This window comes from Taeniopygia guttata, chromosome 8, assembly GCF_048771995.1.
Source record: "Taeniopygia guttata chromosome 8, bTaeGut7.mat, whole genome shotgun sequence".
Classification (NCBI taxonomy): Eukaryota; Metazoa; Chordata; class Aves; order Passeriformes; family Estrildidae; genus Taeniopygia; species Taeniopygia guttata.
The window spans coordinates 31,048,728-31,076,141 of NC_133033.1; the positions used below are offsets into that span (position 1 = coordinate 31,048,728).

General features: G+C 45.0%; 1 protein-coding gene across 2 annotated transcripts; it reads right to left on the bottom strand.

Moving 5' to 3' along the window:
• Positions 1 to 883: 883 nt before the first annotated feature.
• Positions 884 to 27,393, bottom strand: FAM20B (FAM20B glycosaminoglycan xylosylkinase). 2 transcript variants are annotated; one of them, XM_030279590.4, is made up of 8 exons: positions 27,280 to 27,393; positions 20,368 to 20,797; positions 17,240 to 17,326; positions 14,839 to 14,948; positions 12,525 to 12,696; positions 8,756 to 8,947; positions 6,375 to 6,434; positions 884 to 4,326 (listed from the first exon to the last, which is right to left on the bottom strand). In XM_030279590.4, exons 2-8 carry the CDS (start codon positions 20,742 to 20,744, stop codon positions 4,095 to 4,097), a joined length of 1,230 nt encoding a protein of 409 aa, XP_030135450.1. In that variant the 5' UTR covers positions 20,745 to 20,797; positions 27,280 to 27,393; the 3' UTR covers positions 884 to 4,094. The 2 variants fall into 2 exon arrangements, with proteins under 2 accessions (XP_030135450.1, XP_072789064.1); XM_072932963.1 differs by having other exon boundaries at positions 20,368 to 20,898; positions 27,280 to 27,390.
• Positions 27,394 to 27,414: the final 21 nt, after the last annotated feature.

The window sequence follows — 27,414 nt, forward strand, 5'->3', positions numbered from 1 at the left end:
GCAGCACAACAAAGTGCTTGGAACAACAGCTCTCAACTGCCAGTTTCTGCCTGTCAGAGCTTAAAAGCATCTGTAGCTGTTGAACTGTTCATACACAAGCAAGAATCCTGTCCCGCTTCCCGAGCAAACTGGCACCTCAAAAATAGAGATGGAGGAAGGGAAAAGTTACTGTCAGCACACAATGCTAGGAAACAAAAAACCCCAGAACATCCTCCCCCACAAAACCCTCAAAATAAACCCCAGAAAGCAGTTCTTACAGAATTCAACAATGCTGAAATCTGAAGTTTCAAGTGAGAAACTCTAGTTTAAAGAAAAAACACGTTTCGCACCACCAGTTGATGCTATAGAGCAGGTCAAAGATCCCTGAATTCAGAAGTTCTTCACCTCCTGCCTCTGAAACACTCCCCGTTGGGGCATTAAGAAAAACTCTGCTCAGCCTGAGTAAAGCTCAGCTCTCAGGGGGAGCAGTGACCTGCCCATCCCAATAAAAGCTCAGCAAAGGCAGCCACGAGCACCTGCCAGCTCTACAGACACCCCTCACAACCTAGAATTCATCCCTGGCTCCATGGAAGCAGCTCCTGGGACACTGCCAAAGGCTCAGCCCACGTGCCCAGCAGATGCAGGGCCCTGGGATGCATGGGCAGAAGACCACCTCAGTCTAGGAGTGTTTTATTTCTGTATCCCTGTGGGACACTCTTCTTTCCTTACCAAAAAGGCTCTGGCAAACAAGCTGCATTTTTTGGATATACATGACTGGAGTAAATGCCATTGACAACCATTAGCAGAGGAGTAACTGGGAGACAGCAGCAGCAAAGCACTTCACACATTCAGCCCACCACATGTTGGAACTCGAGAGAGACAGACAGGGGAGGGAGGGAGAGACTTAGGCAATCCATCAATGTTGCTTTATTAAAATCTTTACTCACACAATGTTGCTTTATGTGGGATCTGACCCCGGGGTATAGGAGTAGAAAGTCATGATTGCATTCTGTTTGCTTATTAGCAACTCCATTTGTGCAGCAGCTCCCAGGGGCCTCCTCTGGCACATCCTCGAGGAGGGTTTGTTTCCAGCATCCTGCTCCAGCTGCTGCAGTAAATAAATTACCTTCTTAATAAATTAGTACTTTTGAGTTGAAGTTTGTTTGGCAAGACACACTCTAGTTCATCAGCTGCTGGAAGAAGAGCTGACTCGAGTGTCTCCTCCCCCTGATGGCTGACTTGGGAAGGAGGAGGTAAATAGCAGATGGCTGATGAGGCTCTTTAATTAGTTCTTGATTTCTGTGCTTCCAGTGCTCTGATATCATTGATAACCATGACACAACCAGTGTGTAACATCTGGGGCCAGTGGGTGACACGTGCACAGTGAACAAGAATCAGAAGGCGCCTGGAAAACCTCCTCCACAGAGCACCTGCCTTGCAAACAGTGTTAATTTTCAGATTCAAGCAGAGCCTGTTGGCACGTGGATGCTGCTCCTCATTTCCTTTGCAATTGTTACAATTTAAAATCTCTCAGGGTTCTGTGTTCAAGCAAAATGACCATCCCTGCCAAAAGGGCAGAAATTGCCACAAGGCCAAAACCAGATCTTCCTGATTTTGGTTTTAGAGAGGAATTTATTTTTCTTTCCTGATGCAGAACACCAATCTCCAGTAGTGTTTCCAGCAACCAGAAGCATCAATATCACAAATAAAAAAACAATCCCAAAAAACAACCCTTTCTTGCTTCCTCCTATTGATAACGCTGGACTTCATGCCCTTTGTCCACAAGTAAACCAAAATAAACCAATACCCTGCTTTAAATCTTTGACATTTATAATGGGAAAAAACTCATCATGTCAGGTTCCATCTGACAGCAAAAGTTTTAGCTTAAAGCAATATGTAAGTCCTCAACATGAATTTAATTTCAAAGACTGAAAGATCTTTTTTTTTGAGCCCATTATTAAATCAAATGTAAATATCAAGAGTGATCACATAGAAATCAAATATTAGATTTTGGTAGATCCCTCCCAAAATATTAAGAACTCATGTTTAAGCTCAAAGAGAAGTATATGCTTTTAGAAATGCTACAAGCCACCAATCATGTGCTTCACTATTTCCCCTTTGGGTAAATAATACGAAATTTCCTGGGAAACAGCTTAAACCAGCACTTGCTCCAGCCCCACAAGCACCACCCACAGCTTCTAAACCATGTTCTGTTATCAGGTGATAGAGGCATGAGCTTCACAGTGTCCTCAAAGCTGGCTGTGTGTCACCATCCTGACTAAGAACTCCAGTAAATTACTCCAGATCCCATCATCTCATTGCTCTATGGCATCTATGACTGCGGCCAAGTCCAGAAGACAGCAAGAATTCAATCTCAGGTAAACAGTCAGATTCTACTTTCAAGATACTCTGCTCATGCAATGAAAAAGACTTCAACAAAATAAACCAGTGCCTGCATTTTTCAGATACTTTCTCCCTGACACCTCCTGGATCAGGCGTGGCCAAGGTCCAAGAACAGAAAACAGCTCTTTACCTGCCTGCCACTCTGCAGTCAGAGAAATCCCGACAGGGAAATCAAGGAAAAGGGCTCAAACTGACCTATTGGTGCTCTTGCTCTCAAGTTCAGTAACCTGTAATCACTTGGGGAAGGGAGCTCCTTCCTTACATTAAGACCATGCTGGCTGAACACTGATGTAAAGCTGTTCAATTTGGAAACAGTGATGAAGTTGCTTCTCTTCTGAAGACACAAAGTGAGACCTGCCCCAAGGTGATCAGTTCTATGACACAAACTTATTGGCAGCACAGGCTGCAGTGCTGAAGGACAACAGGACTAGCATGAGTGCTGCAAGCCTGCCCTGAAACTGTTAGTGAGGACTCCTGGATGACCATCCCAGGCAGAACATTGCAGTGGGGGCTGCAAGAAGCAACTGGGGAAGGCAGAAAACCTCCTGGAAGAGGTCACAGCTTGTGAGTTCAGCCACAGCCAAACCAGGTGAGCGTGGGACCCCAACACTGGTGTCCCCAGAAAGCAGTGCTGAGCTGGTCATAGGGAGAAGCAGAAAGCTCTCTCAGGTGAGATGAAGAAGACCACAGCTCAGGGCTGTGTGTGCACCTCAGGTTACTGCTGGTGACTGGGGAAGTCCAGCAAACACCTCTTCCTCCAGCCCCACATGCCCAGAGGCTCCACAGCACTCAGGGCTCACAGTAAAGCAGCCTGACCTCACTACACAGAACTGCTTCCAAGGACAGATTCTGTCCTCCTCAGATACAAGAGAATGAACATTTGGTTATAATGGACACAGGACTGCAAGGATATTTTCTCTACTCAGACCTTGCCAGATTAATTTATAAAAAGGGACAAGACAAACAGAAACTTACCATAACCCCTTAATTATCAAGTGCTGTATAACTACCCTGTCCTCTCCTAAATCTCCAACCCTGTGGGTAAACCTTTGATAGGACTTCAGCAAAAACACTGAAGCATTATCACGTAGGAGGCAGCCCCCTTTCCCAGCCTTTTATCAAGGAAAAGCCAAGTGAGCAGCAGAGGTCCTCTCTCCCACCCCTCAGACAATCAGAAGAACATCCCACCCCTGGGCGGGTGGCACAACTCTTCAGTCCAATAGTTACTTTATTCGGCCCTGCTCGTTCTCTAAAGAAGCAGTAAAATGCCCAACCAGCTCAGAGCTGATTGTGTACAACCCTGAATCAGACAAACTCGCCAGAGTATAAGGGGAAGAGAAGGGGAGAGGACTGTACTGTTCATTTCTGTTCATCCCCTCCAGATCCAGTCCACAAAGGAGTTCTGTATTCCACACACTGCACCAGCACCCAGAGCCGTTTCTGTCCAGCACGACGCCCACTGCCGGCAATGGACACGCCACAGTGGCCACGATGCCACCGCGGGGGCTGAGCCATCCCAGGCCTCCTTCCCACCTCTCACTGCTGCCAGCCCAAGGAAAAAGCCAGTGTCACCTCCCTTCCTCTGGCTCGGCAGCTTTCCTGTTTGTGTCAGTCCATCTTGGCCACAGCCCTTCTGAACTGATTGTGCTGTTTTTCTATCACTTTTTTGTTTGTTTTTTAAAAAAGGAGTTTCATCTCATGTTCTGCTACGATTACAAGTGAGACAGAGTCATCCTGTCTTCCACCAGCACAACATCTGGCCCAAACTGGTCTGTGCACTGCTTCACTGTAGCCAGGATGCTGAGGAGGCGCTGGTCCAGGGCGTCCAGGTGAGGGGTGGAGAGCACAGGTGAGATGGGGTCATGCGACATGGCAGTTTTTAAGGCAGACTTCAAGACTCCGTTCTTCAGGTAATTCAGCCTGTTCCAGGTAGAAACCCGGATGCTGCAAAAGAAACAAACACACATCACCACACCAGGGTCCTGCTGCACCCCACTGGGAATACCGGCTCATCAAGAATGGAGACTCATTGCACAAGGGAGCTTGGGATGGCAGGGTCCAGGTGGAACTGCATCATAGACAGGATCTAATGAAACTTGAAAGTTAAAGGTGATGAAGAATCAATCCGGTGTGATACAACTCTGATGTTACACAGGAACACTTCCAGCTGAGATCACAGAAGGTCTTCAGTCCTGAGGCCTCCCAGACAAGTTTGGGAAGGAAAGAAAAGGAAGGAAAATCAACAAATTCAAACAAAAGTCAGGTCACCTCAGGAAGAGCATCACTGACCAATAATGAATCACAAAGGACAAAACGCAGTTACCAAACTTCCAAGAAAGAGAACGCAGCAGTGACCTTTTCTCTTCACTGGCCACTGAGCTGGTTCATGTCAGCCCATCTCAACCCTCATGTTCTGTGAAGTCTCTTGGGATTCTCCCCTAAATCCTTCAGGACCAAATCTTTAGTACCACTGGTCTAAACTCTTGGGTTTGATGGCTTCTAATAAAACCAGCAAAATAAGCAAGTGTTGTAACAACCCTACAGTTAAAACAACTATGCAAATTAATTCTTATATGGCATTTGCCTGGTACCAGAAAGAAGGAAAATGTGAAAAGCAGGAAATTGCAAAGTCTCTTACAGAGATAAGCTTCTCCTTTGGTTGCAATTGGAGGAATCAAGATGACAAAGACTCCAGAAGAATCTCAATAAAGAACAAAACTAAACATACATTTAAAATTAATGTAGGAAAATGAAAGAATTTAAAAGTTCTTTAACTACTCTCCATATGACTTTTAAAAAGATTTGCAGAACATAGGTCAGGTGTACTGCAGCATGGAGGGAGCTGTGCTTAGTGCAAGCAAGATGAGAGCTCAGGCTTTCTGCAAAGGTCCCAGAGAATTTGGAAGACAGAACCTTTGAAGGACAAGCTTCACAGACAAGCTCCATTTGGAAGGCTTGAAGGAGTTCATATTGAAGTATCAGAGTCAGGAAATTGATATCTCAGTGTTTTTCTTCATGGAAATTTTCAGAGAATCCTAGAATGGCTTGGACCAGAAGGGACCTTAAAGAACATCTCATTCCACCCCTCCTTGCCATGGGCAGGGACACCCTCCACTAGATCAGGTTGTTCCAGGCCCTGTCCCACCTGGCCTTCGACATTCCCAAGGATGGGGCGGCCACAGCTTCTCTGAACAACCTGTGCCAGGGCCTCCTCACAGGGAAGAATTTCTTCCCAATATCCCATCTAACTCTGTCCTCTGTCAGTGTGAAGCTATTCCCCCTTATCCTGTCACTGCAGGCTCTTTTTCCAAGTCCCTCTCCAGCTCTCTTGGAGCCCCTGGAAGGGGCTCTGAGGTCTCCTCAGGGTCTTCTCTTCTCCAGGTTGAACACCCCAGCTCTCAGGCTGTTCCAGAGGAGAGGTACTCCAGCCCTTGGGGCATCTATTTCCTGAGAAGCAGCAATGGCCTGGTAAGAGACTGGACACAGAACAGAAATCAAAAAGTCACAGCCTCTGAAAATAAAACCACAGCTCAAAAGGCCAAAGCAGGAAAAAAACTCTGCAAAGAAACTACAGATTTTACTTGAGAGGAGCCCCCTGAGCAGGGCTGCAGTTTTCTTTAGAAACCATGTTTGAAATTATTGAATTGCCATCCTTCACTGCTGTCAGGGAGAACTCAAGCTGGGATGTGAACATTGATTTGTCAGGAGCTGGATGGGGACAGCTGCAGATGCAAAGTGCCTGTCACACTGACTGTGCACAGTGACCTGGAGGTGACAACACTTTCTGTAGCTCTCTGCTTTCATGAAAATAGACTCCTCAGCTTTTTGGGCAGTGACCATCCATCAAACAGACAATATCTCAAAAAAGTACAGCACTGTGGACCCAAGCAAACCTTTTCAGGTTGCCAGTTGGCTCCCAAGTTAATGATACTGCAAACCTAAGGCCAGCAATTACAAAAGTAAAGCGGACAGCACCTCTGTGTTTCACTTACATGCAGCACTGATAGAGAGGAGCTAAGATGCTTCTTTCATCCAGGGCAGGGTTTCCAAAGCTGAAAAGCAAAATGAAAACCAAGTGAACCAGCTGAACTCCTAAGGTTGTTCTCAACGTAAAGAGCTTTCTAAAGAATTCAGAGAAATCAATACTAAGCAATTTCATGCTCCAAGAGATCAAATCATTTAAATTTAAATACAAACAGGCCATAACCAGTCACAGATATAACTTTCATTGGCATCAGCTAAGCAGGTAAACAGAAGCAGCACTGTATACCCAGTTCTTTACCAGACCAAGGCACCTTAGAGAGGCATTTCAGAGGAGTTTAGAAATGATGAGGGGTAAGGAATAACTGGTATTCTGGGCAGGCAGAATGGGAGCTTTGCCTGTCTGACACAGCTGGGCAGGGAAGGAAGCAAACAGCAGCAACAGTTCACTAACAAAGTGATCAACTTAAACATTTCAAGCCAGAAGGCTTCCATAGTATTTCAAGCTTCATCTAAACACATGCTGGATTTATTTTTCATAGTTTCATCTTCCTCATAATATTGTTTTCAACTAAGAACTTTCCCCTCAATAAAGATAAGTTGCTGTAGGGGGCTGGCATTACACTGCCCAAATAATTCTGTTATTTGTAGCTTTAAAACTAATAAGCTCCAGGGAAGTGGTCATGGCACAAGGAGCATCTGCTCTTACTCACATGGTTTAGTTTCAACAAGGAGTTGGGATCAATGATCCTTATGGGTCTCTTTCAAATTGAGTTCTACCATAGTTCCGTGAAAAACTATCCCCTAGCCATTATTTCAAAGGAGTTGAAAGCAATTTAATATTTTATTATAAATAAATGACTTAAATTTTCAAGAAAACAATTTACTGTCAGCCTGCAAAGCCCCGCCAAAAATATTTTCATAATGCCACAGGAAAGTACCATAATAAAAGGACTTGACCTTTAAACCCCATATTCACTTCCAGTGACTAATCCATTACCTTCCTTCTTCCTAGCACATTGTCAGTGAGGAACAGAAAGAGCATTTTTGCCAAATTCACCTAAAGCAGCAGTAATTAAGCAGCCCCAAGGTGGAATGCATCCTACTGCCATACTGGAGTATTACTGAACAGGCTGATGACAGGGAGGATGGATGAAAAGATGGAAGGAATCCACTATACAGAAGATAAATGGGAAAAGAAATGTAACTCCAAGCCTTCCAAGGATCTCCAAGGTCTCAAGTGCTGTGTACACTTGGTACAAGTGGTGTGCAAAGCCAGAGCAGAGCCTGCCACAGGAACTGCTGGTCCTTCACAGAAGGGAAACTACTGCCACTGCACATGGGAGTGCCCACCAGAAAAATAAATAATCCAGAATTGCTGGACTAAATTACGAGAAAGGCAAGTAGATGACTGTTATGGTTTTAAGAAAAGTTAATCAAATTGTTGTGATTTAAACAAGGCTGGTCTTCAATATGATTTTTAACCTAAACTATAGTGGACAACGTAGAGAAAAACTTTAGCAAGGAGAGAAGAACTCATATTCTAAACACATTTTTAAAACATTTTTGTTTGGGTAAGAGTTAATGTCCACATTTAGAACATCATCATTTTTATGCTGGATATCACTTCTACCTCCATTCTAAGCTTTTTAACCTTTCAAAGCCAGAGTAGGCACATCCAGAAGGCAAGGAATGCCAAATTACTCAGAAATACATTTTAGAAAATCTGCTTCTATTAAAGCACTCACTTATACTGACTGGTGATAAATAAAAAAGCCAAGGTTTTCAATCTTCCATTAATTAAAAGCCTAAAAGGAAAGGGCATTTCTGGGGATAGGAGGAGAGACTTGAGCAAACTTTTGAAAGTTGCTTTGGCAAATACTGTGTTAATTGGGAAGTTTCTGTAGCTTGAGTAGGACTTTGCCAAGACAGAAGAATCTCTAGAGCACAGAGTAGAATCATGGAGTCCTAGAATGGTTTGGTTGGAAGAGCTGGGTAAAAGCTCATCTTGTGTTCCACCATCCTGCCATAGGCACTTCTCACTATCCCAGGTTGCTCCAAGCCCCCATTCAACCTGTCCTTAGACACTTCCAGGGATGGGGCAGCCACAGCTTCTCTGGGCAACCTGTGTCAGGGCCCCCCCACCCTCAGAGGGAAGAATTTCTTCCTACTATCTCATCTAAACCCACTTTCTTTCAGTTTGAATCCATTCCCCCTTGTCATGTCAGCACCACAGCCTTTGAAGGACCCTAAGATTTGGTGACTAATTTCTGATAAAAAAGAAAGACTACTACAATTAGAGAGAGAGAGAAAACAGAGAAATTCAGAGCAGATGAATGTTGTGCCCTTGCACTCACCACTGCCAGGCTGCCAGGACTGTGCCCAGGCTCACCTTTTGGCATTGTCCAGCAGGATGAGCATGCTGGCTCCCTCATCATCCTGGAAACTCTCGTAGTGGTGCCGGTCGGCGTTGCCGATCAGGTAGTCAAAGATGGCTGTGTCGATGATGTCCAGCAGGCGCGGGCCCGAGTCGTACGGGGACGTTTTCTTCACGGCGTCACAGTAGCTCTCATCATACTCCCACCTGCAGCCAGAGAGGAACCAAGCAGCCCTTCAGGGAACCATCCCTGCACAGCAGCAGCAGCTACAGCTGCCCTCAGCACACAAAGATCATCTTCCTACGGAAAACAAAGTCAGAGTTTGCTTCCTCACCACTCCACAGTGGCTGGGCTATGTTACAGGAAGATTACTGCCATGCCTTGCTTCTTCAGCTTCCCAAGGAACACTTCAGTGTTCTTGTTCTGTGCTTGTTTCCATTGCCTTGAGCTGTTTCCATCTGGCTTTCCAGCCATCCTCTTCCTTTTTTCTTTTTAATGCAAATATCCTCATCTGGTTAGTGATGAGCCCCTCTGCCCCCAGGAGAAGGGCTTCACAGGGGTCACTCTCCTTCACTCACAGCTGTCTCTTTCCTTCCCACTTCCTTTCAGAGTATCTCACCTTCTTCACCACTGACATGATTTCAAGCTTCCCTCTTATCTCCTTCTCATCCTACATGTAATCTCATAACACGGACGTCAAGTCTCAATTCTCCAAAGCTAGGATTTTAAATTTTCTCATTTTCTTCTTTACAGCTTTCAAAGCTATTCAACACCACCACGAAAACAGCCAAATCTCTGGTGTATATCCTTTCCATCTGTCAACCTAAATAACAAGGACATCTTCCATGTAAGGACTGAAACAATCCTTCACAAAATAACAGTTAAATTGGAAATGCCTTAAACCATCTGTGATTAGGAAACAGAGATGGAAGCAACACAAGCTGGAGAGACTTGCTGACATGCTCAAGACTGCAGATAGTCATAAAAGTAGGAAGATCAGAATTTAATTACTACAACTGCCACACATCCCACTTCATCTTCTAATGATCTGGAACTAGAGATCCCAATATCCCACCTTGCTTCCCGGTATCCAAATCAGGGAGCTTAAAAATTTATCTTCTCAATGTTCTTAATAATAGGTGACACATGTTCCTCAAATGCTGTGCCTAAATCCCCCTTGGAAGAGGGATCTTTGCACCAAGGTCCAACTCACACTCAACGTGTAGCACAAATCCACACAGCAAGAGTCTCAGAACCTCTTCTTCTTGTTCTGGATGTATTTCTTATGCTGCATCCCACTCTCCCTCAAGTGTTTATTTTTCTCTCATTTTACTTCAGAACAGTACTTAATCTCCTTGCCACAATTTTTCAGATATACTATGCTCTCTCTCATTTTCCATGCAGTCTTTCAAAAGAGACTTTTATCCAACACTCATTTCTGATAATTTATACTGTATTAGCACAGGCCTCAGAAGGTCAGGGATTTTGTCTATTACACCTCCATTAAAAATTACATACACTAATGTGGCTGTGTGAATTATGTTCAAAAGGTCATCTCAAAACAGCAGCTAGGGCAGGAAAAAATTCTTACAGAGTTATTTTTTCACAATTACAAGGCACAGAAAAGGGAGAGCATGACCCAAGAACCTGGGTTATGCTGCACATTTCACTTTGAGAATTCTGATCTCTCAAAGTGAAATGTGCAGCATGACATGGTGAAAAACATCAGAACCCTGTAACTTCATCTGAAGGAGGAAAGTGTGACTTCAAATACACCAAATATCAAATCAGCACAGGAATCAAGGTAAGCAGGCAGTGTGTGATGAAAAGGAGCCTCTCAATAGGAGGAACACCTCCAAGAAATTAATCTTGTTCATCACTGCGATGTACCATGTACTGAACAAAGCTGATTTTGACCTGCTGGGAAAGAAAAAACATCAGCTGCTCAAAACTCAATCTGTGCATTTTATACCCTAAAACAATTCAACAAAGCCTTTGGATGATATTCTGAGAAAATCACATCATCGGAAATCAACGGATACTTTAGATAAAGGACTGAAAATCTCTTCTAATCACATTCAAGTTCAAGATAGATTTTGAAAACTTTACTAAGCTCAAACCCATTTGTTCTGGTCATGGCAAAAACATGCCCACCTCAGGAACTCAGATGTGTTACATCTATTGTAGAATGCTGCTTATAGAAGGACAAATGTGGGATTTAGCATTCTATACATGCTGAGCACGGTCACCAAATACCGATGGCATTCAAAGCAAAGGACTTTCCAGGGTGTGTTGATGTGGCACAGCCTGATTTTTTGGTAACAGGGGAAGGCCACAGGTGTGGCTTCTGTGAGAAGCTGCTGGAAGCTTCCACCATGTCTGACAGAGCCAATCTCTGATGGCCAGCAGTGGAAGCATGACAAGTGACTCTGCAACACAGAATATAGATGGGATTTTCCTCTGGGCACTGTGGGATCTTGCAACAATCTTTGAATTGGTGGAAGTACCATTGACAATGGTACCCACAAGCAGCAGTTTTTCTTCTAGTCAGAGAAGAGGAGGAAGTGAGGACATGTGAGGGAAAACAATATGGAAACACCAAGGTCAGTGGAAAATAAAGAAGGGGAGGAGGTGCTCCAGGCGTCGGAGCCAAGATTCCTCTGCAGGCTGTGGTGAGGACTGTGATAAAACAAACTGTCCCCTTTGAATGTCTGAAGTCCATGGGGGATGCAGAGCCCATGGGAAAAGTGCTCATGGCAGAGTGGGTGGATGCTAGAGAAAATTGTGGTCCAGTGAGAGACCTGAATAGAGAAAGAGGGCCCCTGCTTCCAGAGAAAGAAAGAGCTTGCTTGCTCTCTCCTTGCTCCCAGACTGGAGCAGCCTATCCTTAAAAGACTGCACCCCATGGACAAGTGACCCACGCCACAACAGTTTTAGGACAAGTGTTTGCCCGTGGGAGAGACTCATGGCATAGCAGAGAAAAGACTCCTCTCCTGAGTGAACAGGAAAAGATCTCCAGTGATGAACTGACCAAAACTCCCACGCCCTGTCATCCTGCGCTGTTGGTGGGAAGGAAGGAGGGGTTGTGGAGAAAAAAGGTGTTTTAAGGACTTATTTTACTTCTCATTGTCCTTCTCTGACTCTGTTAAAAATAATTTTACTATATACCTTTAAATTTGGACCTGTTTTGCCCTTAGACTATTTTTTTTCCTAGTTGTTATCTCAACTCATGAGACCTTTGTTAATTTTCTTCCCTCTCCTCTGCCCAATTGTAAGAGAGGAGGGTAAGTGAGCAACTTTTGTGAGTGCCTGGTGTTTGGCCAGTGTCAAACCACGACACAGGGCCCAGCTTAAGTTAAACCAGTTCCACAACTCTGAAGACAAACCACAAGGATCATGAAATTAGGTATGGCACAGTGCTGCCACATTTCAGGGGCCACAGCATTAACAGAAGGTCCAGTGGCACAAGTGAAGAATCTTAGTTTGCCCGCAGACAAGATTTTCAGAGCTTAGATTGACTGCATTGTGGAGCTCTGTTCCAGGCAAAATACAGGAAAAGGACAGTGCTTAGTATTGTGGAAAACAATGAAGATTTTTTTTCTTCCTCATTTTAATTTAAATTTTATTCTGGAATTCTTGGCTTCTACTCTTGTGTTGAGAAAGCTGTCGACACAACTGTAGGTTTTGAAAGCGCTTAGAGCTCTTTAATTAACCACTGTATTTGCAAGGGTCATTTTAGTGCAAATTATCATCTGTAAAGAATAACACAGCATGTTCTCATACCTGGCCAGTTTGCCCTCCCGGTAAGTCCTGCCCCAGGGGTGCCGGTGTTTCTGGAGCGGCCAAACGTCCGGCAGCCACAGCGTCACCGAGCCCTCCATGATGTCCCCATCTGCACAGGCTGGCTCTGTCTCCCGACAATAGTAGCACTTCCCATAGAAGCAAGTGTTATTGCCTTAAAAAGAAAAATTAAGAGGTATCAAATTAAGAGGTATTAATCCAAGGAATCCAGCTGAATTCAGGAGCATGTTGTTGCAGCAGAGGTTTCCCCACAACAGGATTTCACTGCACTTGTCTTTGTGGTTCCTGTCTCTGAAAGGGAGAGGCTCAAAAGAGATTACACAGACATCCATTCATTCAGAGTAATTAAAGAGTAATATGAAAAGGAGAGAGCAATTATATTTTCTAATAATTTTATCACTCTGAGAATTAATACAACATTACACTCTCAACAAGTTTTTGTGATCCTTTCCCAGTCCTGAGGACCCTGACTTTGCAATGTTAACACTGCTTGTTGTTCACATTTCATACTTCATGTGTCAGATTTCCCACTTACTTGAAAAAGCTGACCAAAAAGAGATAAGTGAAAAGACAAACATCAGAACTTGAAGGGATTTGGTGCCCTGGAACTTGCCACAAGTCTCAGCTACTTGAGCTGACTCGGCGGAGGAGACACAAACAAGTATCAGTCTCACATGATCTAGGAATGCAGATCTGTCAAAGCTTCAGCAGTGCCTTCTGACAGGAGAGGAGCAACAAATGTTCCAGCCTTTAGTCCACTAACATTGATGCATCCTGTAGCATCAAGTAATCTGGAGCAGCCTACATTAGTAGTTTTAGTTTAACATTTTATATTTTCCTCTTCTTAACCCACCTTCGCTTGATCCCTGCCAAGTTAAATCCAGTTCCATGCTCACAGATGTTCTTCCAAAATATTCTTCAGCTATGTCTCACTTAGTTGTGATTACTCCCTATCCTTTCCTCCTTTGGTTCTACATCCAATCTCCTCCCCAGAGCAGGCTCAGCTCTCCAGATTCCATATTCTTCCCTTTTCATCCTCACACAGCCCCACCTCTCAGCCAGCACTCCTTTGGAGCCCTCCATCCAGACCCTGTGCTCCCAGTATCCTGTCAGACAACCCGAGGATGTCACAGATCATTACCAACATAGAGCTTGCAGACCAGATTTCTTATTTGTATGGAATGCCTGCAAGTCTCTTTTCCCATCCTGGGTCTGCAGCAGGTCTAGCAAGAGACAAAATTCTTTAATATTCTTGCTGTAACTCCAGTAAACCTGCACTGAGTATGAATGAATCCTCTCTTCTTCAAAACCTCAGGATTTGGTCAAATTTGGCCTGACAAAAGAGCCTAACCTCCTCCACAGATCCACCCATTTCTTTAGTTCCTGCTTTGCAGAACAGCAGTTCAAAGGAATCTAAGGAGGAGCAATGAAAATTTCTGGAGCCTTATTTCTCAAGGCAACACTGCTTCTAGCAAACAGCTTGGTTATCTCAACAGAAATTGGAAAATGTAAAGGCTGCCTGAGGCAGGAGCCCCATGTGAATGCCAGGAGAGGCTGGAGAGGCTGAGCTGAAACTTTCATCTGGAAGTTGCACCTTGTAAGTGGCAATGTCAGGCAGCAGGTGAGCCTGCCAGCAGTGCTGCTAACAGGAACGTTACCAGCGGTAAGGAACAATCCTCTCTGGAGCCTTCTGATTAGGAAATGAAACAAACAAACAAAAGAGTAATAATTGGATGGTTTATGAAAGCCTGAGGGAGTTAAAGCTGCAGCATAAGTAATTTCTTGGTGCTTAATGACCACCTGGTAGGAGTTCACATTAATAGCTTCTATTATGTGTCCTTCACAGCATTATTATTATAAACAACACAGGGAAGTTCTGCCATTGGTTGTAAATGCTCTGCAGGCTCTGATGCAGCACAAACAACATCTAATACAAACCAGTGTGTCAGCTTTATAAATTATCCCAAATCACCACTCTCTTCACATTAAATACAATTTTATTCTCTTCTTTTCAGGTCTAATCACAGACTTTTCTAACCATCTCTGACAGCAGAGAGAAAATTCTTACTCAAAAAATAAAAATCCCATCTGCAACAGCAGCATGTGGGAACACTACTTGAAGAAAACCGAGTCCTCCTCCCTCTCCAAACGGGGTTATCCAAGATCCCTCCTGGCACAGAAAGAGCTTCCTGCATCATGGTTAACTGCTCTATAGCCGTGTCAGGCTCCCACGGCTCTTTTTTCCCATTAGGCATATTTCCTCTCCTGGGCAGCAGAGTCCATGGAATGCACTTACCCACAGTCATGAAGGTGCCCAGGAGCTGCTCCGTGGCCACTGGTTTGATCTCTGTGCGCAGATTCACAAACCTGCCAACCACCAGCGGGGCTCGGCGGAAACCCAGGATTCTGATTTGGGGTGAAAAAACACGCCCTGAGAATTTGCAACACAGGCAGCAGTTCAAAATCAAAACAAACAAACAAAAAAATCCTCATAGTCTGTCAGAGATGACAGAGACCAAAGAGTAAAGCTGAAGCCCTGCAGCAACCTCCTCTCTTCTCCAAGGCAAAGTAAGGAAACTCATTTTTCTTATGTGCCTGGATGTTAAACTTACTTTATAGGCCATCAGTGACACTCCTTTATGAGAGCATTTGCAGCAGAGCAACAGAGGATGCACCACAATCCAACTCTCAGAACTCAGACCTCACACCAGAAATATCCATCATGTGTCTGAAGCAGGCTGAAGCAGTAAAACCATATGGCCCGTGGGCTGGTCACCTGGAAAGATCATTTCTAATTTGTGGGAACCACTATCTACTAAAATGTTATGCTTAAGCCAAATTCAATTACACTTGAAAGCAACCAATCCAAGAGTTGTTTTGTTTGGCACAAGGACAGAGAAGGGAAGAGAGAATGGTAGTACAAAAGTGAATGCCTGAGAAGTGCCTGGAAAAACAGAAGTGGGAAGAACAACCATAAAACTTGCAGTTACAAGATCCAGGTTCCACTCCCATGCCTACCACAGCCTTTGCTCTGCGACCACAAATGACTCAGGTGTTTGCAATGGAATTTTAAAAGTGCTTAAAGAAGCACAAAGATCAAAGGAGTGTCAGCCCCAATTCTCTTAATGCACTTTTGACACCCTTTGGATAGTCTTTGCATCTCAGAAAAAGATCCTGAAAAGGCTCTTCTGGAAAAGAGACAATTGGACATTCCACAGATGTATTGGGAGAGTCACTCCAAAAAGTGAAAAGGATTTGTTTTAGATATTCAATCACCTTCCATCAGTATAAAATAACTCTAAGAAAGGGCAACACAGAATGCCTGTCTGAACAAGTCATGTGCATCAGGACAAAACTCAGAGCCAATACCAAGCTATGCACAGCCTGAGCAAAAGCACGTGTTCCAACAAAACAAACCCACAGCTTAGATGTGGAAAACCTGCCCCTGTATTTTCAGACCCACAGCTGAAAGGACATGATCCTGGGAGGCACAGCCTCCCCATCAGTGGTAAACACACAAAATGATCCAAGATCCTTCTTGAAACAACAGCATCCTTGGAGAAGGTATTCCTGAAGAATAGAGAGCTGCAGAGCCACAGAGAAAGGCCAGAGAAAAAAGCACAAAACCATGACCAAATGAACAGCAAAGACGAGTTAAGTGAGATTTGGACACTTGAAAGAGGCTTTGATTGAATGTTCAATCACTACTTTTTCAGGGAACCTGAAACCTGTAAGCTTCTTGAAAGCACAAATGTACTGACATCTGATTTTTTGGTCTTAATATACCCTGATCTTGGCCCACCAGCACAAGCTGGTTGTAGCAGCAATGGATGTTACTCAACTAGTTATCATCCTAGATATTCTATTTCTTCCTAGAATTACTGGTTTCTACTGCCTGTGCAATGAGTTCCACAGATGAATCAGGACTAACAAACATCTGTCACCACCAATAAGTTTAGTCACAGTGATAAGGTTCTTATCTATGTACTGAGAAACCTCAGTTTCAGTTCAACCATTCTATCCTTTGTTATATTTTCCCCTCCTTATTCCTTTTCTCAAGATTTTATGTGTCTTCACCACCAAATCTTCCTATGAGGAAACAGAGAGTGTGCCCATTTATGTTATGTGAAATTACAGCCCTAACAGCATTTCAAAACTATTGACATTCAGTGTTTGGTGTTTTCTGTCCCATTCTCTGAACATCCTATAATTTTCATTTTTTCCTGTAATTGCACCTCCAGCACAGGTCTACAAAACCACCTGGATACCCCAAGCACAGTGTATCAATAGCTGGTTTTCCTCCAGGATGCACTGATTCATATTTAGTGTAGACTAAATTGTTAGTCTAGACATTATTCTTGACTTTTTAGTGAACTGGACATGAACTTAGTACATACATTTAGTATTTCAGACTCTTTCATGGCATTTGGTTAAGGTCTTTCTCCCCTACAATATTAACTAGAGTGGTTTCAGGGCTCATTGTCCTTTCCAAACTTTTCACAAGTATCTAAAATATTACACTCTTGAACAGATCTTAGAAACAAAGTTTAACAGAATAAGCTAATTCTTATTTTGGCTTCAATGTGGTAAATTGGCAGGTTAGAGGTAGCTCCCATCTGAGGTGCATTCTTCAAAGAATCCCTTTTTTCTGGTATTTTCCAAAGACAGTAAAAGCAGATAAAGCAGTAATTCCATACCTATCCAAGTGAAAGGCTGCCACTTCTGCGTTGTGTCTGTCGTAGCCAGCATAGGGTTCTCCTTCCACTATATAATCCCTGGCATATCTGGAATTGAAATAAATCAAATGAAGTGAATCTATGTAAAATCCCAGTCAATTTTGCTGTTCAGAGTAACAATTTAATAATAGTTTAAGAGTCTCTGGGTTACTCTGCAAGTGACTGCCAATGGGAGAGTAGAAAAACATCAATGAGATTAAAGTGTCCAGACTGTCGAAGTGGTAAATAAGGAGGAAAGGTCAGTGATGTACAGTAGTCTCCAGAGCTCGGGAAGCAGTTCACATTCCAACTAATAAATTTTAATCCAACCATATGCCAAGTCACATCTTAGAGCACAGACCCTGCTATGGAACAAGGGGCTACTTATACTGGAAAGCAGCAATTCCACAGATGATTTTGGGGTTAGAAAGAATTGTACATTAACAGTTCTCAAATACAATCTTATATTGTGGAAGAGATAGCAAATGCAATCTTAAGTAGATAGAAAATCAGCAAGCATGAACCTGAGGACAATACTGGGTATAAACAGAGCCTTTATCCTGGCAGAGAAAAGACATAATGAACAGCAAAAAATAGAAATTAGGCACTTATTGCAACAACAATGGTGTATTTTGGTGAAGTGCAAAGCTTTTTGCTACCTTTTTTATATTATAGTAGTTGGTATTTAGTCAGGGCAAACACCAATTTCTCAGCTGCCTGACATCTGGATCAGTGTAGATACTGCTTTAGCAGCACTCTGCAGCTGAGTGTGAAATACCATAATCAATACCGAGCAAACGGGTGAAACGCAACATGTTTTCAAATAAAATAAGGCCAAATTAGGCTACCTATTTTCTCATTTCCATCTATGTATCCAATTGTGTAAACTGGATTACTTCCAGCAGAATTTGTGTTCAAGCAGTAGCAACAACAATGTAAGAGAAGGCACTGAGCTGGACCTGATGTTTTAGCCTTGCTCAGGGAGGATGTGGGGTGAGAAGACAGTTCACTTCCCCAGCCTGAGCAAATGCTTCAGCTTCTCTGCAAGGCAGCTCAAAAGAGAATTCACCAGTGCAGGACTCCTGCCAAATGAGAGCTTTCACCAAACCAGCATCTTCTGTCACATATACTACCAGATATGATGATGGTAAGTATTATATGTTAGTAAATTAGGGTGAATTTCAAGTAAATTTGAAGCGAAACAGTTAATCCTCAAAACATGTCCTCAAAGTTGGTATGTACTTACAGGTGGCTTTTGGAAACATGGTCACATTTTGAAAGCTGCAGAACTAAAATTTATTAGTAAATCCTGACCAAACGCTTTGTTTCCATGCACAGTAGGCATCTAGTCCTTTCCAGAGGAAAAGTAATGAGGGAACTCCTCTTCCCCAGATGGTAAGTTTGCTCAGAGCTGTTTTTAGCAGTAACTTTGACAGAGCTTTCAGGTCCAAAGCTAGTTAAACAGACTCTCTTGCAGTGCCAGAACAGGACTCTGCCCACAAGCCTGGCTATTCAGGAGTCACAAACAAAACCTGGGTCTACCAGGATGGCCAAGACCACCCTCTCTAGTGCTCCTATAAACATTCCCAGCTGCATGTGTCCTTGCTGGAGCACAGGGGCTGTGTTTGCCTGCACAGACAGGGCATTACAGAAAGCAATTGAACTCTTGGTGAAACACTTGACTGCAGTCCATGACACAGAGAGCTCTATGGGAATGCTGTGAATCCCCAGTGCCTCCACTGGAGATGCCTCTGGTACCATCAGGACTTGGTGTGCAAGGCCCATGCTGTCTGCACCTGCAAGGGAGCTCCAGCCAGAGCAGAAGTTGGCTGTACACAGATTTTTTTCTCATTCTCTGATCATAAAATCAGAGACTGCTTTGGGTTGGAAGAACATTCCATTCCAATTCTGCTGCCATGGGCAGGAACACCTTCCACTAGACCAGGCTGTTCCAAGCCCTGTCCAACCTGGCCTCTGAACACTCCAGGGATGGGGCAGCCACAGCTTCTTTGGACAACCTGTGCCAGGGCCTTACCACCCTCACAGGGAAGAATTTCTTCCCACTATCCTATCAATCCCTGCCCTCTGTCAATGTGAAGCCATTTCCCTTGGTCCTGTCACTGCAGGCCGTTGTCCCAAGTCATTTCTCTCGAGCCCCTTTAGGCACAGGAAGGGGCTCTAAAGTCTCCCTGAAGCCTTCTCTTTTCCAGCCCCAACTCTCTCAACCTGTCTCCAAGCAGAGGTGCTCCATCCCTCAGAGCACCTTTGTGGCCTCTGCACTCACTCATTAACAGGATAGGAAACCTTAATGCCTGTTTAACCCAAAATCTTTTTCTGTGATGACACTTCTCATTTGCAGTGAAATCTCCTAAAGCACACCTGGCCTTACTTTTCAACATCTTTCTTCTCCTTTTCCCCAAAGACAAACAGAAGTTCAAAAAGCTTTACAGCCAAGATTCTTCAGAAACATTCAATCGTGTCAGTTTTTTTCTGAGGATCACTGTAAACTGAGGCCATACCAAGGAAGCATCACTACCCTCCATTCTCCAGTACTCACTGCTGGCAGACAGGAGGCTCAGGGGCTCTCATTCTGACCTACCCAAACCATTTTTATAGCCTACACTCACTACACCAGACACAGAGATGTACTTTTGAGGCCACTGCCAGGTTTCCTTCCTTCCCTGCTCCTGAACTGCACCCTCTCCTGACAGTCTGACACAACAAGGAGGCAAAGCTTGTCTCCAAACTGCCAGAAGCTGCACTTCCACAGTGAGGAAGATACGGCTCAGAAACATCAGGTGTAACCAATCTCCCCTCAGGATTGAACACAGATTATTCTTTTAATCTAAATACAGGCTGTACAGTGCATCAAGGCTGTACAGCCTGAGAGACAGATAATGTTACTAGAGCACCAGCAAGGCTCCATTCTGTCTCAAAAATAATAGGCTGGTCTTTCCACTTACAGAAAAATTCGTAACTTAAACATTAATGAGACATCATGGAGAAAAAATGAGTAACATTAATGAGACATCATGGAGAAAAAAAAGAATATTTTATGAAAATATATAAATGAAGTAGTTATTAATGCAGTCACTGAAAGCAGTATTTACCTCTTGGGCTTGAAGACAACCTTCTGTCCTCCTTCAAGTATCAGCAAAGCTTTCAGCTGCGTCCCTTTGTACCCCACATCAGCTTTGATGATCTTCTTGGTGGTCATGGCGTGCATGACAGCGCCCAGCTCGGGGGTGTCCTCGGGGTACACCTCGCGGGGCACCACCCACTGGGCTGCGATCTCCCAGGGCGACTGCAGCGTGTGCTCCAGGCGCGGGTCCAGCGCCACGCGCAGCCCCGCCAGCATCCGCTGGAACGCGCGCTGGTCCTCCCGGTTGGCAGCCGACGTGTCCAGGTTGTCAATGAGGAAAACCTTGGTGAAAATGAAGATGACAAGGAGGATGGCCAACAGCACAACTCGCTGCTTCAGCTTCATGGTGCCTTTCAGCCCTTGTCCCCTGACCCTTTCTTCCAGGCCTTACGGGAAGTCTGTTGGAGATCAGGGTGAGGAAGGGGATGTTAGTTGATGAATTTCATGCCTAACTTGCATTGTAAAAGATGTATCACCACTGAAGCATCTCCTGGTACCCCTAAAAATAAACAAAACATAAACTTACAATCCTGCATATCCCACCAAACTCAAAGTCAAGTTTGTGGTTGGAACATAAGCCTGCATTCATGGAAACCCATATCTTAAAGCCTGAACACTTTGGTCAAAACACACTGGGTTTGCTGCCTTCCTGCAGCCTTTCTGTGATCTGCACAGAAGGGGAAATTGCCAGATAGCATCTCTGCACAGCTGAAATCATAGCAGCTGCAACCACCACAGGCAAGACTTTTGCAGGGAACTGTAGTTTAATGTGATTGCCCTAATTTCACAAGCACTTCTCCACTAGTGCGAGATCCCATGATTGCTGGTGTCCTAAAGATCTATCCCTCAGAAAAGCTCCCAGGTCAATTTTAAGACAGCTTACGACAGTGAGAACAGCTGCACAACCTTCTTTCTTGAAGGTACAAGTCATAAGGACAGAATAGACTTAATTGTTTATCGCCTTTCATTTACTGCCACTATAATTTACTCAGCTTTTTTTCCATTAAAAAAAAAAAAATGAGCTGAGGTGGGGGATGGCATCTTTACTTCCTCATAGTTAACTAAGTTCCTTCTGCATTCAACTGTAAAACCCATAACCACAGAAAACATACAAGGTGTCTGCAATCTCAACCAAATTAACTAGAAAAAATATCCCAGACCACTAACCCTTGCCTGTTCTCAGCATCCTCACCTACAACAGCTAAAAACACATCTGTTTCTACATTGAGCTGCAAGACACATCTGGCCCTTCAAGAAGTCTTAGGCAGGGCAGTGTTTGCATGTAAGGACCAGAGAACGCACCATCAACTGTATTCAGTTATAAAGACAGAATTACCTTCCTAGTATTAGCTGAATGCAGCCAAAAGCCAAACAGAAAGGGGACATGAGGCACATCTCTGAGGGGCACTGGGAGCCAGCAGGAATTTCTCTTCACCAGCCACACTGATCATGCAAACCCCAAACAGCTGGGAAGGGGACTGACACAGAAAAGCCTTCTCATGCGATTTAACAATAAGTGTATAAATCAGCCATAATTAATCATGGCACTGGAAAAAAAGAGCTGCCACAGGCTCATTTACCAGCAGCAACCACAGGACAGCCAGGCCATGCCTGGCGAGGCACACACAGGTCATAGCCATCAGTGCAGAATCAGGCTGGCACGGTGTTAAGTGTGTTAGTATAAAAGCAAATGCAAACCCACAGAGGACTCCACAGCACCCAGAACAAATTTCCATGAGGTCTAGAGCAGACCCACCCAGCCACACAGCTCTCCCACATCCCTGTCAACACTCACAGCAGGACAGAGACCCCAGCAAGAGCAGAGGGTAGAAGCCTCTGGGATACTTCAAACTAGAACCACGGTCTCCTGTTAACTGTTTAATACTGATTTTAATCTGTTGGAAAATAACAGCTTGTACTCATACTGAAAGAGAACAAATCACATGTTTATATGGAAATCAAAGCATATTATTCTGCTTCTGTTTTGGCAGCCTGTTCTTCTCCAGACAGCACTGCCACCTTGCACATTACCGACTGCAAGTACAAGAATGTGAAGCACAGACAAGGAAGATGCACCTGACCCAAAAGCTCTCATTCCTGCAGATAGACTCACCCAGGAAGAGATCCTTAAATAATAATCACATTATTCTTAAACTTAAGCAGACAAGCAAAGTGGATTGGCTGCACCCTCACCCTCACATTTTAACTACATAATTCACCTCTTTAAAATCACTAATTCCGAGTAATTTTGAGCACTGCTTCCATTCATTTGTAAAATCCACTAGAGTTTGTAAGAAGCTAGGTAGAAGAACAGAGGTCATTTCAGAACAGTTACTCGTCACTATGGAATATGTGTATGCACACACACATCTGAAGAAAGCCTCGCAGCCCCGTGCTGGCTGCCTAAAGCACTAAAGCTCAGAGGAGGATGTTCCACACCTCTGGAGCTCAAGATGAGCACTCACTTTTCTAGACTGATTTCCAGGAATGCTGAGTTTCTCTGATATTCTTCCTGGGACTCATGGGGAGAATACAACTTCAGTCACTTAAAGTAAAGGTAATTTACTTAGTTTATCTTTTGTGATGGCTTTGAAACTAATTTTGGCTGAAACCCTCCAAGGAGGTAAACAGAATTTACAAAAATAAATTAAATTCAAGATTTAACTATGTATTTGCTGGTGAGTGGGCTCTCACGTTTTAGTGACATCTGAGGACATGAGTCATCTGCTGCTTTCCTCCAACAAACACCAAAGCAACCCCGAGGTTGCCATGCAATCAATTTCCCAGTGCTCCATGCACAGCTTGCACTTTGCTCCTTGGTGCCAACATGACACTCTCTGCTCTGCAAGCCACGGGAATTGAATCCTTTTATGAACAAGTTTACCACGGGCAGCAAGAACTTGAGTTTACTGTTTTAAATTGAAGATGGCAAGGGTGACAGCGTTGAGGCGATGTAAGAAAATATTTATGTCGTTTTTGAAGAAAGTAATTTGAAAAAGACAAGTCTTTGGCAAAGGCTTGGAATGGAGAGGAAGATTATGAGAACTCCAGAAGTGTCAAGCTGGAATGAGGAATGACCCTGGAATGAGGTCAGAGATGAGAAAAGTGAAATAACAATACACCACCAAAATTTTAAAAAGGAAAAAATAAGCTGAGTGTGAGCAGAACTGTGCAACGAATGGCAAAAGGGTCTTAGACAATGACAAAAGTAAACCCAGTCAAAAAGAGAAAACAGCCAGAAATAAACAGCCCTAGCAGCTTTTTAATGCTGTAGTCAACTGCAAGGTTTGCATAAGAAATGCTTCTTGCTTTTCGCTACCTCTTTGGGAAATTTCCTGATCAATTTTTTCTCTTATTACAACCAGGTCTGTATTCTCAGCAAGTATGAGTTTTCCAACTCAATATACAAATAACATCATCTCCTCAGTATCATGGTGGGGTCACCGTGCACACAAACACACGAATTAAAGCATGTCTTCTGGCATTAAATACCAACATCAGACCACTTCACTCCCAGTTCAAAAAACAGCATGCAATTTGCCTGCTACAAAAATTACAGATACTATAAGCAGCCAACAAAGTTACCAGAAAAATCCCACACGACATTTTTTATTGGAGTCACAAAATCAATGGCGTGCCTCATAGCCTAATATCACAATCTTATTTTTATATCATAAAGCTTTTTAGCTGCTATGTCAAAAATACTTGTGTGTACAATTTGCCAGGACTTCATTATGCTCCAAGTCACAAATCAGGTCTGGGGGCAGGCAAAGGTTTAGTTTGGCAGCACAAATACACAAAAAATCATACCTCAAGCAGACACTGATCTGAAATGGATATGGTGGAAGTAGAGTCTAATTCCCATTTAATGCATGGGGTTTTTCTTATATACACTATACCTTTTGGGATCACCTATCAAAAGGCCTTTAGAAGTTCTCCAGTAAATCCTGGAAAACGCCTTGAAGAAACATAGTATACAGTAGTGACATTTTCCTCTTCCCAAAACATCCTTCAGTCTCACCAGATCAATCTTCCTTCCTATCCTCCCCTCTCTGGCCAGCTCCTTGGTGCTCATGCTTCCCTTCTCTGTGTGAGCCTTGTTATTCCAGTTTCCACAGGCAGGCTCCCACAGACCTCTCCTTGGATTTCTCAGACTCATTCTGTCACTTCCACTCTCTGTGTGCTGCCTGCCTTGTGTACAAGTTTAGTCATCTACTGCTCAAGGCTTCCCACGTATTTACTTGTCTGCTGTTTCTCCATCTCCTTTCCTCTTAAAAGCCTCATTATCTACAGGCAAAATCTGGCACAGTCTACACTCAAACTTTCCACAAACACAACTGCACCCCTGGTTGAGAGCTACAATACTGATAAATATGAAAGACCACAAGCATTTTAACCACTGCAATATCTCTGCCTGCAGCTGCAACAATCAGGAACTGCCCGAAATATTCTCACACAGCTTTGGAAAAAAAAACAGAATAATTTTGTCCTTTTGTCTGCCCACCTTGGCCTGTTATAACTTTAGAATCTGTCACCTGCATTTCTGCCAAATTTGTCAGAGGATTACTTGCATGAGCTTTATAAAAACCACAGGCCAGATAGAGGACAGAAGCCTTGAGAAGCCAAGGACAAGTGGGTAAATATCCTGAATCTTTCCCAGCTGCAGGCACAGCAAACAGGAACACCTGACTCAGCTGGCTGCACAAATAAGGACAGGGTGGATTGGGATACAAGCAGCTCCTGGGTGCAGCCCTGAGGAAGGAGAAGCCACCAGGCACTGAGGCCCGTGGGAGCCAGGCAGGAGTTGCTGGGGTAGGATGTGGAAACAATTCCTCAAGAAACCCGGCTGCATTAATCCTCCTTGCAGAATGACTTTCCACCAAGTGCTGTTTCCTATGGAAACAAAGTTTATATAATCACACTTTTCATTTAGATCTACCAGCTAATTCCAAACACATCTGAGAGGACAGTAGATGTTTTGAAGACAGGGTTTATGTGTTTATTGGAAGCTGGCAGCCAGGGGTGCTGCAGTGTTGGCTCAACAGTTGTCTGCTTGCCTTGGCCATGTGGGCAACCCAAGAACACACAGCTGGTAGGGGCAGGGAGCTGGGAATGCCACGTGGGCAGGGAGGGATTGGGAGCACTGAAACGGGGAATGGTGCAGGACAGGGTCTGGAGCCAAGGGCCCTGATACAGAGGGTGCTCGGACCTGGTCAGAAGACAGCCAGAACAACTCTCCCTTGTTCCCATCCCAGTTACTGACATTCCACCTGACCACTACGGGTCAACAAAGCCAGCTGGAAATGCTTTAGGGAGCCTTGTTCCACTTGGAAATGAAGCCAAGGCAGTGAGAAAATTCTGCAGTTTCCTTTCTCCACTTGACATGTTTATTCATCTTCTACATAAGACTGACATTAAAAATTCAACGAGGGTCCATGTACCCATCTGGATTTTAGCAGTGATGAGCCTGTCTCTGCTGCAGGATGGTGCCAATCAGCCTCCTCCACTCCTGAGGAGAGGCAGTGGGATTTTGGTGTCAGAACCAAGCTGACGACTTTGTACCACGAAGCAAAATAAACTTTGTACCTCAAATGGAGGCAAATCTTGTAGTGACTGTGTAGGTCAGACTTAAGGACACAATGGGTGCACGGAGTCATTTTCAAATTAAAACAAAACACAAGAATGCCTGTTCTGTAATAAATACTAGGTGGGCTCACAATGAACCACTGCAAACCTAGGATCTACATTTTACAGTTTACTCTGTTTGCTCAATCCCTAAAGCACTATGGATGTTGTATGGCCTCAGAAGGTACAATGAAACAGCTGCAGTGCTTATGCACATCTGTATCCAGAAAGGATCCAAAGAGAGATATCCTTAAAAAGGGTTAAACCCATGCCTTTGACAACCACAGTCAGCGCTTCTATGGCCACACACTGTATTTTTCCACCAGTGGACAACGACCTTCGCCAAGCTGCGACTGGCACTCGGTGAGAGCCCACGGTGCACACGGCTGTTCCCAAGGGTTAACAGATGGCCAGAGAGGCTTCACAGCTGTACGGGGCTCCGTCCCCAGCTCAAAGCGAGCATCCAGAAGAGGAATGAACGGCAGGAGTGTAGATAAAAAACCCCATCTGCCAGAGCTGCGTCCGTGCAGCCCCCGCCGACCGCGGGCGCAGCCGGGGGTGTCCGGGGCCGGACCGCGGCTCGGGCCGGACCTGTCAGGAAGGACGTGGAGGTGCTGGAGCGAGTCCAGAGAAGGGAACAGAGCTGGGGAAGGGTCTGGAGCACAGGGCTGGCGCTGAGGGAGCTCAGCCTGGAGAAAAGGAAGCTCGGGGGGACGGATCTCTTCGCTCTCCACAACTCCCTGACAGGAGGTTGTGGCCAGGTGAGGGTGGGCTCTTCCCTCAGGTAAAAAGCCACAGGACAAGAGTACAGAGCCTCAAGCTGCGCCAGTGGAGGTTCGGGTTGGACACGGGGAGGAATTTTTTCACGGTAAGGGTGATTAGACGTCGGAACGGGCTGCCCAGGGAGGCGGCGGTGTCACCGTCCCCGGAGGTGGGTAAGGAAAACCTGGACGTGGCACCCGGTGCCGTGGTGAGGTTGACAAGGCGCTGTTGGGTCAGCGCCTGGACTCGCCCATCTCGGAGGTCTTTTCCAGCCTCACTGACTCCCTGATCCTGTGATTCTCCCGCCGCCGGTCCGGCCCCAGGGGCCCCTCCGGCACTCAGCCGCCCCTCCGCTCCCTCCCTGCCGCCGCCAGGCCCGGGAGTCCCCGCTGTACCCGCCCCGGGCCACAGCAGCGCCGCGTCCCGTCCCGTCCCGCTCCCGTCCCTCAGGCGCCGCCGGCCCGGCCCCGCCGCCCGCGCCCGCCGCACTCACCGCGCCCGCCGCCCGCCCGCCATGGCCCGGCCACCGCCGGCCCCCGCCAGTCCCACAACATGGTGCCGCCCAGAGCCCCGCTCCCGCCTCCCAGCCAATGGGCGCCCGCCCCGCCCGCCGCGCGCCGCCCGCCCG